This window comes from Salmo trutta, chromosome 12 (assembly GCF_901001165.1).
Source record: "Salmo trutta chromosome 12, fSalTru1.1, whole genome shotgun sequence".
NCBI classification, from domain to species: Eukaryota; Metazoa; Chordata; class Actinopteri; order Salmoniformes; family Salmonidae; genus Salmo; species Salmo trutta.
Window position 1 is genome coordinate 41,762,937 of NC_042968.1, and position 15,767 is coordinate 41,778,703.

Consider the following 15,767-nt stretch of genomic DNA (forward strand, 5'->3'; position numbering starts at 1 on the left):
TACCACGAAACCATGATTCCAATAACCGCCGCGGTCGAAATAACTGTAAAGTACGTCGCCTTCAAAACGACTACTGCTACAATCGACCTGTTCGCTACGTTCCTGCACCTAACCCACACAAAGTGTCAGAGCACAAGGGTAACAAAGGGTTGAAGGACGATCAAAACGTAGACCAATGTTCTCCAGAAGTCCCACTATGGGAAGAACTAAAGCGAGAACAATTTGAGAAAAGGGTAAAAGATAAGTCACAAGGACTAGACAGGGAATTACCGGACACCAGGTCCGCAGAAATTAACACCCATAACAAGGACGTTAAAGTTAAAATTTCTCCCGCTCTCATTCAAGACCCTATCCAGGACCCGCTTGATCAAGAAACAAGCCCCCGGGCTTTGTCTGTAGACTCTGATGCAAAAGTTAAGAAGAAAAAGGTCAAACGCTTCGTTAAAGCCAAGCCCACTCAAAATCGGAAAAGTCAATCTGCTTCCACCTTGAACAGAAATGGCACATCATGTCGTTGCGAACGACCACTCCACTTTGTTGGGAATATGTCCACTAACCACGAATCTAAACGGCCATACCTGGAAACAGTCCTGGAGGACTGCTTAACTTGTCATGCGCTAATTGATTCGGGTGCGACAATATCACTCATCTCTCAAACATTGTTTGATGATCTCAAAAGGGCTTTGAAGCCAACTAAACGTTGGTTAAAAGTGGAACGATGCGACACTACACTTCGAGGGGTCACTCAGACTACCTCGCCTCTCACATTGAGAGTCATGCTGAAACTACAGTTCAAGGACGTATCGCTCGTTCACCCTGTGTATGTTACCAGCCTCGAAACTGTACCCCTGCTACTTGGAGCAGACTTGATGGATCGATTACTCCCATTGATGGATTGGAAAAACAACAAGGTATGGTCACAGGCCACAGTGCCTTCTCCACTGACCACACTGTCTTCCCCTAACGCTAGCTGCAACGCAGTCATTCACGAGGGGTATCTGTCGAAAGCACCCCTTGGGAAAAAGACGTTTAGAAACCTCTTGGTGCAGAATCCGATCCAAGGAGATATTACGATATCTCGACACATTCCATCAGCCAATCTGATTGACCATTCTTTTCATGATTTCGAGCCAGCTGTCTCTGTGAATGAGCAACTTCCCTCCTCCTTGCAGTCGTGCAATACGGTAGTTGAGATGAACTTCTCTTGCCCTTCGGATACTTCCGCAAGCACTGCGGCCGTCTCAGCAAGAAAAACATTGATGCGCAGAGTACACTCTGCTTCCGATGATACACCTTCTGCTTTGTTGGGGACTGTCACCCCTTACAATGACACTAATGGTGTCAGTCCAGCAACTGACCCGATGACTCCCACTGGTGAAACACTTTGCGATATCACAGACCGATATCCTCGTCTCAGTTTGCAGGTACTGAAGAGGTTGCCACACGCGGACGCGGTGGTGACTGACAGACCTCGACAGCCACTGAGGGTGTTGAAGCACAAACACCAGGAGATTTGGTTGAAAGGTTACAGCCATTCTCATAATAACGCGGCCACTGACAACTCGTACATAGGGTCCGACCTTTTCGTTTGCGCCTCGGACACCAACACCACCCGCTGGTGGGGGGGTCCCGAGACACAAAGGGGGGGAATAGTAGCCCAGACCCATGATGAGCCTCATCGAGGCCGGTGGGGGGGTCGAGACTAGGACAACACCGTACGAGGCCGCCAGAGCATAAATCAAATCTAGTTGTAAACTCCCCTATGAGAACAGTGAGGAGCAGACAGGCCCCTAGACGGGCATTATCTTAGAACACATCTAAGATAGTTCTGAGGTGTACCACACTGGTTGTAAAGGAAGTCCAGTGGACTTGTCCACCTCCAAAACAAATGGCAACAATAATCATTCCTTGCCATGTGTAGGTTCAACTACAATACAACTAGTAATATGCTCCAATCATGTGTTCCGGTAGATAATATTTCAGAATAAATCGGTAGGACAACTGGACCCCTTGAATACCAGTACCAATACCACAGTCAGTCCAGCAACACTCAGTAAGAGGATTAGTAACCTCACAAGTTAAATTGCTATTGATAATAGCGACATAGGAGTCACTCAGAGTGCAACACGGGGAAGGGAATCTCCATTGCACTCTTCCAATGGTTAACACATGCCACTAATAAATAGAACCCTCCGTTCAGGAGAAAAGTTATTAGAAGTCATGAACCATGATCACACCACGTATGACTGGTCCAATACTTAAAGAGTACTTCTGTCGTGAGGTTAGCTCCTCCGTGGATAACATAGCTATGAAATAGACTTCATACCTACCGCCACTACAATAGTGGAAGACACAGTGACTTTTCGAAAACTACTACAGACTCCCTTGACACCAATTCTGACTGACCTCCAGGCATTGACCTGAAAATTACCTGACTACGTCAGACTCATTCTGAACAAGTTGTAATCTGCCAGGATACTTGGTTTTCTTCCCTTGACATGCGCGATTGTGTAAGCATAAACGCACATGCACAACGGAACATCCAATTAGGATTTATGCTAGGATCACTTAAGGGTCCAAGCAAAATACCAGCCTTAGTAAAGTTGAACATTTACTTCTAGGCCTTTGACTCTACAGCACTCACCAGTTTTCTAACCAGAAGTCCATAGGGGATCCCTGTAGACTGCCCAAAACTAGTGCCTTACACCTGTAGACTTATCATATAGTTGTCAGCTTAGGATAGTACCCTAAGCGCCACCCCGCAAATTAGGAAAGCCCTAGATATGACATTAGACAATGCCATGATAGGGTCATTTTTCCAAGACCATGGACGTAGATAGAATACAGTCCAATTAGATGATTAAGGTGGCATAACTATATTTTGTTTGTTTATGCTTTCATTCATTTTGTTTCATTTTCTTCGGCACATAGAAAGTGATAGAGCCATAAACAACTCCCCCATACAACCATCAGTTAGTGCCACAACGCCGCTCATTTGGGAGGAAATGTAATGATATATTTCATGAGTGTGTGTGCGTTGTTAACATCTGCCTAAGTTACTGCCCAGATATTCCAGTCTGGACGACCAGACGACGGGTCCGGAACGGCGATCCCAATCCGGACATCCGCTGCAGAGTCATGGAACGGACTTCTTCATTTGCAGAGACCCTACCCGGGTCGACCACCAGAGGGGGGACTGCAATAGCAAACCCCAACTGGACATCTGGTGCCCAGCCTTGGAGCGGACTTCTTCATTTGCAGACACCCTACCCGGGTCGACCGCCAGATGGGGACCACAACGATGATCCACAACCAGGACAACCCACGTTCATTTTTATGTTGGTTTATAACATGCAGGTTAATCGCAAGATTGAACCCAACATGGGGGGACTGTCATGACGTTGGCCTGTGGGTAAGGTTTATGACCCCCCCCCATAAATACCTTTCTCCCTTCACCTCTCTTACTGACCCGACTGAAGGACTGCTGTCCTGTTAAATATAGAGAGTCTGGGAACATCAAACAAATGGGGAAAGGAACCATATTTTGGTAATAAAACCAGTTGGAAATATGCTTTGGAACGTAATGAGTATGGATGTCAGTTCGGTTGTCATCTGAGACATTATGACTGATGACAGGACGACATAAACTGTACCTGGGAAAGTATACACTCTCTAGTTATCAGAGTCACATGGAATTGTTATGCAATTGAAATGTTTGATATTGAAATTGTTTGTTAGGAGATTAAATGTAATTTTAGCTTCCAAATGAGAGAATTGGGTTTTCATAAGGAAAGTGCCCTGCTTGATCAGTGGCCCAACCCTGTGAAGAGACAGGGGTTATAAACGATGAAACACCTCCTCCCCCCTCTCCACTATATAAGCCTTTGATGAAAAGATAACCAGGTGGTTCCAGTACGTGAGGTCTGCAGCCTCCACGTTAGAAGGACACACATGTCAAGTACAGAACTAAGCCAACCTCGGCGTGAGCTTTGGTGGCGAATGGTATGAACTTTGAGCTTATTCACTACAGAAGTGATACTTCCTAGCCGTTGAGTTAGCAGCGGCCGCTGTAGACGTGGGCTAGGAAAGGACGGACGACGGATCCAGTCTAACAAACAGACGAAGATACCACCACGTATCCAGTTTACCACCAAAGACATTCTTCCGAGTACAGGAAGATCTGTTGGCCAACCCGGCCAGCATCTACGACCAATCTACCGAAGCGCAGCTCAGAGTAAATATTTATTGCATTTTCCTTTTCCAAATGGGCGGTAATTTAGAATGCATAAGATAATGTATTTACGATAGCATAGCTGCTGTTTCTTTGTTCCTAAATCTTCCCGCTCTTTCATTCAAGCCCAACCCCCTTTCCTTTGTGTAACCAGCCATCATGTATGACATCATTTGTATTCGGTGTATTTGTAATTCTGTGTGATTAGTTTAGGTATTTTGTAAATAAATAATTAAACCCAATTTTGTATTGCTGATTCAACTTGTTAGCCAGGGTTCGTGAAGATAACCAAGAATTTACAACTTTCATTATGAGACTGAAAATAAGACAAGGGTTAATATTGACTGCTATCGATGTAAAATATTACAAAGTATTTTAAGAGTTTATTCGGAAGATAACGGCTCTATAAACGTTCTTCCGTGGTGCCCCGACTTTCTAGTTAATTACATTTACATGATTAGCTTAATCAGGTAATATTAATTACAGAGAAATAATTTTATAGGTTAGTATGTCATATCACTTAATCCGGCATAGCCAAAGACACGACACTGGATGAGCTGCACTACCTGAGCCACTTGTGTGAGTTGTAGAGTCCGTCTCATGCTACCACTAGAGTGAAAGCACCGCCAGCATTCAAAAGTGACCAAAACATCAGCCAGGAAGCATAGGAACTGAGTCTGTGGTCTGTGGTCCCCACCTGCAGAACCACTCCTTTATTGGGGGTGTCTCGCTAATTGCCTATAATTTTCCCCTGTTGTCTATTCCATTTGCACAACAGCATGTGAAATTTATTGTCTGTCAGTGTTGTTTCCTAAGTGGACAGTTTGATTTCACAGAAGTGTGATTGACTTGGAGTTACATTGTGTTGTTTAAGTGTTCCCTTTATTTTTTGGAGCAGTGTATTATATTCTGTTCTGTAATATACAATACTATCAATATGTGATCTTGCAGATATTGATTCAGCTTTGATGTAACTGTCACGAATCCCATCGAAGGTGGCTCCCCTGCCTGCTCGGGCGGCGCTCGGCGGTCGTCGTCACCGACCTACTAGCCGCCGCTGATCCTTTTTTCCTTTTCGTTTGGTATGTCTTATTGTTTGCACCTGTCCCTCATTTGGTTTATTGATTTTGGTTATTTAAGCCTGGTTAGCCCGCCCAGTGTTGTGCGGGATTATTTTAGCGTCAGGTTGTAATTTATCGTTGGATGTGCTGGCGTTTATTTACTTATTATTAATTGCAGGCTGTGCACCTGTTTTGGGCACTTGGCAATTTACCCACGCCGTTTGTGTTGGCGTTTATCGTGTTGGCTTTTGTTAAAAATAAACACGAAGTTCTGTACCTCTGCTCTCTGCGCCTGACTCCTACCACCACTCCTAGCAACCGTCTGACAGTAACTTTATTAAGCGAGCACCATCTGCCCGAGTAGCAGTAGCTGTACAGAGACTGTGCGTAAGGTAGAGAATCCCACACATGGGCAGAAGCTTCCGGAAACTTTAGCAGTCCATTAAAAGTTTGATCGGCAAAAAGGAAAGTCTCTCCCATGTCTCTGTGGTGTGTCTGGTCTGGCTGTGGTGTCTCCCATGTCTCTGTGGTGTGTCTAGTCTGGTTGTGGTGTCTCCCATGTCTCTGTGGTGTGTCTAGTCTGGTTGGGGTGTCTCCCATTTCTCTGTGGTGTGTCTAGTCTGGTTGTGGTGTCTCCCATGTCTCTGTGGTGTGTCTAGTCTAGTTGTGGTGTCTCCCATGTCTCTGTGGTGTGTCTGGTCTGGCTGTGGTGTCTCCCATGTCTCTGTGGTGTGTCTGGTCTGGTTGTGGTGTCTCCCATGTCTCTGTGGTGTGTCTAGTCTGGTTGTGGTGTCTCCCAGGTCTCTGTGGTGTGTCTGGTCTGGTTGTGGTGTCTCCCATGTCTCTGTGGTGTGTCTAGTCTGGTTGGGGTGTCTCCCATGTCTCTGTGGTGTGTCTGGTCTGGTTGTGGTGTCTCCCATGTCTCTGTGGTGTGTCTGGTCTGGTTGTGGTGTCTCCCATGTCTCTGTGGTGTGTCTGATCTGGTTGTGGTGTCTCCCATGTCTCTGTGGTGTGTCTAGTCTGACTGTGGTGTCTCCCATGTCTCTGTGGTGTGTCTGGTCTGGTTGTGGTGTCTCCCATGTCTCTGTGGTGTGTCTGGTCTGGTTGTGGTGTCTCCCATGTCTCTGTAGTGTGTCTGGTCTGGTTGTGGTGTCTCCCATGTCTCTGTGGTGTGTCTAGTCTGGTTGTGGTGTCTCCCATGTCTCTGTGGTGTGTCTGGTCTGGCTGTGGTGTCTCCCATGTCTCTGTGGTGTGTCTAGTCTGACTGTGGTGTCTCCCATGTCTCTGTGGTGTGTCTGGTCTGGTTGTGGTTTCTCCCATGTCTCTGTGGTGTGTCTGGTCTGGTTGTGGTGTCTCCCATGTCTCTGTGGTGTGTCTAGTCTGGTTGTGGTGTCTTTGATGTCTCTGTGGTATGTCTGGTCTGGTTGTGGTGTCTCCCATGTCTCTGTGGTGTGTCTAGTCTGGTTGTGGTGTCTCCCAGGTCTCTGTGGTGTGTCTGGTCTGGTTGTGGTGTCTCCCATGTCTCTGTGGTGTGTCTAGTCTGGTTGGGGTGTCTCCCATGTCTCTGTGGTGTGTCTGGTCTGGTTGTGGTGTCTCCCATGTCTCTGTGGTGTGTCTGGTCTGGTTGTGGTGTCTCCCATGTCTCTGTGGTGTGTCTGATCTGGTTGTGGTGTCTCCCATGTCTCTGTGGTGTGTCTAGTCTGACTGTGGTGTCTCCCATGTCTCTGTGGTGTGTCTGGTCTGGTTGTGGTGTCTCCCATGTCTCTGTGGTGTGTCTGGTCTGGTTGTGGTGTCTCCCATGTCTTTGTAGTGTGTCTGGTCTGGTTGTGGTGTCTCCCATGTCTCTGTGGTGTGTCTAGTCTGGTTGTGGTGTCTCCCATGTCTCTGTGGTGTGTCTGGTCTGGCTGTGGTGTCTCCCATGTCTCTGTGGTGTGTCTAGTCTGACTGTGGTGTCTCCCATGTCTCTGTGGTGTGTCTGGTCTGGTTGTGGTTTCTCCCATGTCTCTGTGGTGTGTCTGGTCTGGTTGTGGTGTCTCCCATGTCTCTGTGGTGTGTCTAGTCTGGTTGTGGTGTCTTTGATGTCTCTGTGGTGTGTCTGGTCTGGTTGTGGTGTCTCCCATGTCTCTGTGGTGTGTCTGGTCTGGTTGTGGTGTCTCCCATGTCTCTGTGGTGTGTCTAGTCTGGTTGTGGTGTCTCCCATGTCTCTGTGGTGTGTCTGGTCTGGTTGTGGTGTCTCCCATGTCTCTGTGGCGTGTCTAGTCTGGTTGTGGTGTCTCCCATGTCTCTGTGGTGTGTCTAGTCTGGTTGTGGTGTCTCCCATGTCTCTGTGGTGTGTCTGGTCTGGTTGTGGTGTCTCCCATGTCTCTGTGGTGTGTCTAGTCTGGTTGTGGTGTCTCCCATGTCTCTGTGGTGTGTCTGGTCTGGTTGTGGTGTCTCCCATGTCTCTGTGGTGTGTCTAGTCTGGTTGTGGTGTCTCCCATGTCTCTGTGGTGTGTCTGGTCTGGTTGTGGTGTCTCCCATGTCTCTGTGGTGTGTCTGGTCTGGTTGTGGTGTCTTTGATGTCTCTGTGGTGTGTCTGGTCTGGTTGTGGTGTCTCCCATGTCTCTGTGGTGTGTTTGGTCTGGTTGTGGTGTCTCCCATGTCTCTGTGGTGTGTCTGGTCTGGTTGTGGTGTCTCCCATGTCTCTGTGGTGTGTCTGGTCTGGTTGTGGTGTCTCCCATGTCTCTGTGATGTGTCTAGTCTGGTTGTGGTGTCTCCCAGGTCTCTGTGGTGTGTCTGGTCTGGTTGTGGTGTCTCCCATGTCTCTGTGGTGTGTCTGGTCTGGTTGTGGTGTCTCCCATGTCTCTGTGGTGTGTCTAGTCTGGTTGTGGTGTCTCCCATGTCTCTGTGGTGTGTCTAGTCTGACTGTGGTGTCTCCCATGTCTCTGTGATGTGTCTAGTCTGGTTGTGGTGTCTCCCATGTCTCTGTGGTGTGTCTAGTCTGGTTGTGGTGTCTCCCATGTCTCTGTGGTGTGTCTAGTCTGGTTGTGGTGTCTCCCATGTCTCTGTGGTGTGTCTAGTCTGACTGTGGTCTTTCCCATGTCTCTGGCATGTGTCTGTTCATGGTCCAGCTGATATTCCCATGTGCGGACCCCAGGGTGCAGTATCGTGGCATTGGTTGCCGTGTGTTTCCATGTGAACAGCCTGCTGGGCTGGCCTGTCTGTGAAGGGATGACCAGAGATAAAAGCCTGCTGTGTAAATGGATGACCAGGACAGAGAGGGAGGATCTTCTTAACAGCAGTGACCGCCGCCCAGATCCACAGCCCTATTTAACCAGCTTGGCCGTCTCCTATAGCATCACACACTGGATACTACAGGGGGATACTACAGAATGACCATACAGGAGGATCCTACAGGAAGATACTACAGGAGGGAGACTGAGCCTGACACTCTCTGGAGGTAGACTGACACTGATAGTGTAACAGGTGACTATAACCACAAAAAGTCTAAGGACCAGGCTTGAATGTGCTCTTCCATTCAAGGTCATTTCCTATACAGTAAAAAACATTTTATTGTCGACTATTCCTATACAGGATACATGTATTATTATTTCAATTCATTGAATTGAATAAGAAACTGAATTGAATTCAAATATTACATGATGAGGGAGAATTGGCTTTGCAATTATTGGATTTGAAAAGTTGTAGCCTTGGTTGCTTGTGTTTTTTGGTTTTGAAAAGTTGCCTGTGATCTGACCTAACTGTGAATTTTCTTCCTTCTCTTTCTCCAGAGCTGTGATCCTGACAGAGCTCATGTAATGTGGGTCGTTGAGCAGATCCGTGTTTCAGTGGCCAAAAACAACCTTCTGTTGCCAATAGCAGAGTACAGCTTCCGCATCTCAGACATCATGTTGGGAGAGAGAACATCTCGGGAGAAAGGAAGGAAGACGATCTCTCTGTGTCCTAACATCATCACTCCGAATACTATCCCTGAGTTCTGCATCCCACCAAAGATCTCGCCACAGCAGGAGCTAAAGACAGTGGACTGGAGTAAAACTAGCCCTGTTGGAAAGGTGTCCTTTTCACCTGAGAAGGGCAGCAGCCCGGAGAGGGAGGTAACAGTGAGAGAACCCTTCATCAACACTCATCCAACCCTCATCCAGGTAGAGAGCGTGGACGAGACTCCATACGACCAGGGCTTCAGTGATGAGGAGAGTACCAACGCTGACCCCCAGAGCCAAGCAGCTCTCTCCCTGCCCCACCTGGCCAAGGCCCAGACCTGCTACGGTTTCTGTACCCTCCTGGAGAGCCCCCACACCCGGAGGAAAGAGTCTCTGTTCCACAGCCACCCCAACGCCTGCCCCCTCCCCCTGATCGCTGCCTCTCCCGGGCCTCGTGGCCGCTCCAAAACGTACTCCTCCAGAACCTCACCTCTACCCCACGCCCCGTCATCCTCCTTCAGCCTCACCAAGCTGACCTCCAGCAGGCTGTCTCCTGGAGGCTCCAGGCTGGTGGCTCTCCAGAGACAGAGCACCCTGGACAGTGACACCACGTCCTCCACCGAGTCCTCCCCGTTCAGCTCCCCTCTCCTGGCCAGGCCGCCTCCCAAGTCCTCCCTGCTCAAAGCCCTGAGCCACGACAGACTTCTGTCCCGGACTATGAGAAAAGCTGTGCTCTCCAGAAACAACTCCCTGTCCACAGATGAAAGCAGCTCCACGGACAATAGCCCAAATATCATCCGGAGGGCCTCTGATGCTGGATTAGTAGAACCCCTTCCCAGTGCCTTCACCCTGGCTCCCCCTGTTATCTTCCCCATAGACTTCGTCCTCCACAGAGAGAGGGTCATGAAGGAGAGTCTAGTTCCTGTAGGTAGAGAGGGGGCACTACGGCTCTCAGCAGAGTACTGCCTAGACAACCAGAGACTCAGAGTGAGGTTGATCAGTGCTGAGGGACTGTATGCTATCTCTGTGGATCCTAAGAGCATCAACTGCAGCATCAGTATCTGTCTGTTACCGGAGAAGATTCAGAAGCAACGCAGCGCGGTAATTAAAAGGAGCAGGAACCCCATCTTCAACGAGGATTTCTTCTTCTATGGTATCTCACAGGAAGATATCTGCTGCCGGTCGCTGCGGTTCAAAGTTGTCAACAAAATGTCCTCCATGAAAAGGGACTATATTTTGGGAGACTGTGAGATTTTGCTGAAAAGTTTATTATCTATGTAAAAATTGTTGATTGGCTTGAATGTATATAAGAAATATTTTTTGACTTTTTACTCTGCTACATATTTATTAAATCAACGTAAAAAAAAAACATCTGGTTGTTTTGAGTCTTATCCTACTAAACTGTGACTGTATTCAGAGACAGTTTATTTCACAGGAGGTTGGTGGTACCTTAATTGGGGAGGACGGGCTCGTGGTAATGGCTGGAGCGGAATGAGTGTTTGGTTTCCATGTGTTTGGTGCCATTCCATTTGCTCTGTTCCAGACATTTATGAGCCGTTCTCCCCTCAGCAGCCTCCACTGGTCTATTTCAAGCGCTGCAATTGCAGAGCCGTCTACACAACAGCCTACATCGACATAAGGAAGGATAAGAAATTGAATTCGTGATTAGATTTGGTCCATAAATGGAAATGAATTGGACCTGCTTTAAAACCTACAGAAAATAATCTTTAAGAGCATTCAGATTACATTTTATAATATACATTTAATTAATTAGAAAAGCTTTTATTTAACAAATACATTACAATTACATTGCCTATGATGAGAAGACTAAAACAAACGGCTAACCTTGTCAAAGATGACACTACCAAATATAGTTCATTGATATGGTCCAGAGGTCTACATTCCCTCATGTTTGAAAGTCATTCAAGGATTTCATTCTGGCCACCAATAATTTATTTTTACATGATCACACCTGTGTTATTTGCAAATACAGTTTATTCAAGATCACATAATTTGACACCGCTGGCTGTCACTGTATACAGGCATTACTAGTCGATTAGCTACATTACTAATCGATCGCAGAGCGAATCTCTTTCATATTAAAGCTCTTGTCATCTTGCTACGGAAAGGCGTTCACACTGAAGATCACGGGATAATCTTGGCACTCGTAGCATTTACCCATCAACAAGGGTAGTGCTAGCCACGAAGTTCAACAATGGTTTTTGAATCTATGGTCAGTGATCTCCTGAATAGGTTCATCGGAGACTATGTGGAAAACCTCGACAAGTCCCAGTTGAAGATTGGCATTTGGGGAGGTGAGCGACACGCACAGAAGAGGCTGGAATGACAGTTGAAGCGCTGCTAACCTCACAGTGCAAGGAATGCTAGTGTGGCTAGGTTAGCTGTTAGCATTTTAAACAAACAAGCCTTAATGCTAACTAACTAACGAACTAGCTAGCTATAACCAGTCTCTGGGACATGATGCTAACGTTACCCAGTCTAGGATAAAAGGTTTTGTAAACATACCTGTAATGATATTGAAATGTTGTAGGACGCTTTGTGTGCCTAGAAAGTCACTGACTGGGGCTCACACAGCTAACATATTTACTTTGATCTGGCATTGCATAAATGAGCTGCCATACACAAACAACCTTATGTTTTGTCTGGCTTAGCCTACATTTATTAGTAATCTATTATTATATGGGTACAACATGTAGACATAGACATAAACATACATGCATTAATCCCAGCTGTTTCCTGCTGGACACAGTGTAGTCTGTCTAACTAATCTGTCTTCACAACAATGAATGCATACAGGACTGAGCGGACTGGTAAATCAAGATGGTATGATCTGGTCAGGTACCAAGGCATCAACCAGTTTCCAGTTGATGCCTTTCTCTCAGTGTGGATCTCTTGAGTGAAGTGGCAACTTTTCTATTAGCCATATCCTATACTTTACTAGCCAGGTCCCAGATCTGTTTGTGCTCTTGCCATATGCTATACTTTACTAGCCTGGTCCCAGATCTGTTTGTGCTTTTTGCCATATCCCATACTTTACTAGCCTGGTCCCATATCTGTCTGTGCTCTTGCCATATCCTATACTTTACTAGCCTGGTCCCATATCTGTTTGTGCTCTTGCCATATCCTATACTTTACTAGTCTGGTCCCATATCTGTTTGTGTACTTACCATATCCTATACTTTACTAGCCTGGTCCCAGATCTGTTTGTGCTCTTGCCATATCCTATACTTTACTAGCCTGGTCCCAGATATTTTTGTGCTCTTGCCAATTCCATTGCTATCATTGTCAAGCCAATGGCATGATCATTCAATAAGGAGTTGGCAAGGGAGCAGAAACAGACTGTGCCCAGAATAAGCCACAGTTAGTTGCAAAGCTAGATAGATAGTATTTACCTAGCTAGTAGGGTATACATTAGAACGTGAAATAGAAACATTTAGTCACACATACAGCTGTCAACACAGCTGGTGAAAGTGTAGGCCTATAAAAAAACAACATTTTGATCCTGGCAAACTGACATGAGAAAGTACTGACATTTTGAGTTGTCAACTGCAATGTTTGCTTTGAAGGAAGTTCAGGATACTGCAGTAAGTCTCTTGGCAGGTAACACCGTCCACACCCACCGTCTCTATAATACCTGCAGAAACCATTGTGACTGTTAGGCCTCGGCCGTACCTGTCATCCTCTCCCGTCATCCGAGTGTAGGAGGGTTGGATCTTTGTCCCATGTTTGCACTCCAGACCTGACGCCAGGGTTAATACAGTAGTTGGATTAATACAGCAGTTGGATTAATACAGCAGTTGGGTTAATACAGCAGTTGGATTAATACAGCAGTTGGATCAATACAGTAGTCGAATCTATGATTCCTTAGCTAGACAGGACCCTTATTTTTGTCATGGGTAGACCACAGTACTAGCCTAGCCTATATCTTTGGAACGTTGAAGCCAGATAAAAGCCATTGTATTACATTTGCATAAGCGTCATATATCCTAGTAAGACCAAAGATAGCCGGCAGCATGTTTTTTTTGTATTGCATTGTGATATAGGCTCATACAGGAAAAACCCTTACTACAAATACCAAACAGTACCGACAGATTCCTTACTAGTCCTGTTTCTTCCCTGTAGGCCTAGTTATTGTATCATGTGTCTCAACCGTAGACTAAGCCCAATACAGAGCTTCATGATTAAATGTTAGTCTGTTGGTTGTAGCCTACTGTATGGTCTGTTGATCTGTCTGTTTCACTAAGGAAGTCTTCCATTTTAGGCTTTCTGCAGTTGTGTTTTTATACCATAGATTAGTTTACCCTTGGTCCTTGATAAAAGCCCAAAGGTCAGATAAGGTAATTGTTTTGACCCACGGTAGTGTTTCTCCAGGTTAATATCTAAACTCTACGCTAAATTCAATTGATGTTGTTTAATTCAATCATTGATGGAAAAGGCCTACGTTTTAACAATAGATATGTGAATGGAGGGCAAAGGAGTACAGAGTCTATCAACAACATATTCTGAAGAGATTATGATCACATGACTGTTCCATCTCAAAGCGAGCTCACTTTACCTCACAACACTATGAATGCTTTTGTCACACCTTGACGTGGGAGGCTTGGTTCTTTTTACTCCTGGGTTATTTTTCCAAAGTACATGACGGTTACCTGAGCTAGATCACCTTACAGTCCTGTGACTGCCATCAGAGGTGATCAACAACATGATTTCACCAGACGTGTTGTTTCTGTACACTGGACACAGTGATGTAACACCTAGACCTACGCTAACTCACTGTGATGTAACACCTAGACCTACGCTAACTCACCTCACTGTGATGTAACACCTAGACCTACGCTAACTCACCTCACTGTGATGTAACACCTAGACCTACGCTAACTCACTGTGATGTAACACCTAGACCTACGCTAACTCACTGTGATGTAACACCTAGACCTACGCTAACTCACTGTGATGTAACACCTAGACCTACGCTAACTCACCTCACTGTGATGTAACACCTAGACCTACGCTAACTCACCTCACTGTGACGTAACACCTAGAGCTACGCTAACTCACCTCACTGTGATGTAACACCTAGACCTACGCTAACTCACCTCACTGTGATGGAACATCTAGACCTACGCTAACTCACCGTGATGTAACATCTAGACCTACGCTAACTCGCCTCACTGTGATGTAACACCTAGACCTACGCTAACTCACTGTGATGTAACATCTAGACCTACGCTAACTCACTGTGATGTAACACCTAGACCTACGCTAACTGTTTTGTCTGAGAAATTTTTTGTTGTCTGAGTGAGGGGGAAATGTTTTGTTGTCTGAGTGAGGGGGAAATGCTGTAAAGTTAAGAGGACTCGATGTATTTTGAAAGATGAGACATTGAGGATCATAATAAATACCGTTTTGATATTATACAAGCAAGCCAAACACCCGTGAGTCCAAATGTGCACTTCACATCTCCAAATCATAAAACTGATGTCATTTACAGTGTCAACGTTAATAAACGTTAATAAAACTGATGTACAGTGTCAACGTTAATAATCACTATGTTTTGATGTACAGTTACCAGATGACATGTCGTCATACACTGGGTTGTTCTGAACATAATGAGTATGTTTTGTTTTATTGTGAATAAAATTCACTGCTGGGGCCCTGGTAAAAAAAGTAGTGCAGTACATACGGAATTGGGTTTTTTAGGAATCAGACAGGATTTGGTCCAGATTTAGGAACCATGGTTGTTTAACTTCCTGTTTTGGTCTAGGCTGTATAACCACCATGACTGACCTTTTTGTAGTAACCCGATGAAAGAAACCTGACTCCCTGGTCGACACACACAGTTGATAATTGTCTGAATCTACTCTGCTAGCTGTCAGTCAAGCAGACTTCCTGTAACTAGTGTACACATCAAGCAGACTTCCTGTAACTAGTGTACACATCAAGCAGACTTCCTGTAACTCGTGTACACATCAAGCAGACTTCCTGTAACTAGTGTACACATCAAGCAGACTTCCTGTAACTAGTGTACACATCAAGCAGACTTCCTGTACCTAGTGTATACATCATGCAGACTTCCTGTAACTAGTGTACACACCAAGCAGACTTCCTGTAACTAGTGTACACACCAAGCAGACTTCCTGTAACTAGTGTACACATCAGACTTCCTGTAACTAGTGTTCACATCAAGCAGACTTCCTGTAACTAGTGTACACGTTCTAGTATCACTAACTTGTGTTTTCTCTCATCTCTGTCCAGGCAATGTTGTTCTGGAAAACTTGAAAGTTAAAGAAAATGCTTTGGTAAGTATGCATTACTTTATTATCATCAACATGTGTAGCCTATCATTTTAAATAGATGTTATTGTACTTTCCAGGTATCCATCCCTATTGTCCTCACCTCACAGAGGCCTGTAGTAGACTAGGTCTGGTTCTGATCCATCCCTATTGTCCTCACCTCACAGAGGCCTGTAGTAGACTTGGTCTGGTTCTGATCCATCCCTATTGTCCTCACCTCACAGAGGCCTGTAGTAGACTA

The 15,767-nt window shown here is 45.8% G+C and overlaps 2 protein-coding genes across 3 annotated transcripts in view; both read left to right on the top strand.

Annotated features, from left to right (window-relative positions):
* Window positions 1-8,674: 8,674 nt before the first annotated feature.
* On the top strand, window positions 8,675-10,581 carry LOC115202717 (C2 calcium-dependent domain-containing protein 4C-like). The gene is made up of 2 exons (XM_029766779.1): window positions 8,675-8,757; window positions 9,063-10,581. The coding sequence occupies exon 2, from the start codon at window positions 9,090-9,092 to the stop codon at window positions 10,491-10,493; it is 1,404 nt and encodes a 467-aa protein (XP_029622639.1). The 5' UTR covers window positions 8,675-8,757; window positions 9,063-9,089; the 3' UTR covers window positions 10,494-10,581.
* A 706-nt stretch (window positions 10,582-11,287) lies between these two features.
* Window positions 11,288-15,767, top strand: part of LOC115203560 (vacuolar protein sorting-associated protein 13C) — a 248,732-nt gene continuing 244,252 nt past the window's right edge. For both annotated transcript variants that reach the window (XM_029768341.1, XM_029768340.1), the window contains exons 1-2: window positions 11,288-11,527; window positions 15,489-15,532. In XM_029768341.1, coding sequence (XP_029624201.1) covers window positions 11,428-11,527; window positions 15,489-15,532 — 144 coding nt within the window. In that variant the 5' untranslated portion in view covers window positions 11,288-11,427. The remainder of the gene's footprint in view (window positions 11,528-15,488; window positions 15,533-15,767) is intronic.

Excerpts from the sequence above, each read along its gene's own strand:
- LOC115202717 (XM_029766779.1), top strand. The coding sequence starts at position 9,090 with ATGTGGGTCGTTGAGCAGATCCGTGTTTCAGTGGCCAAAAACAACCTT.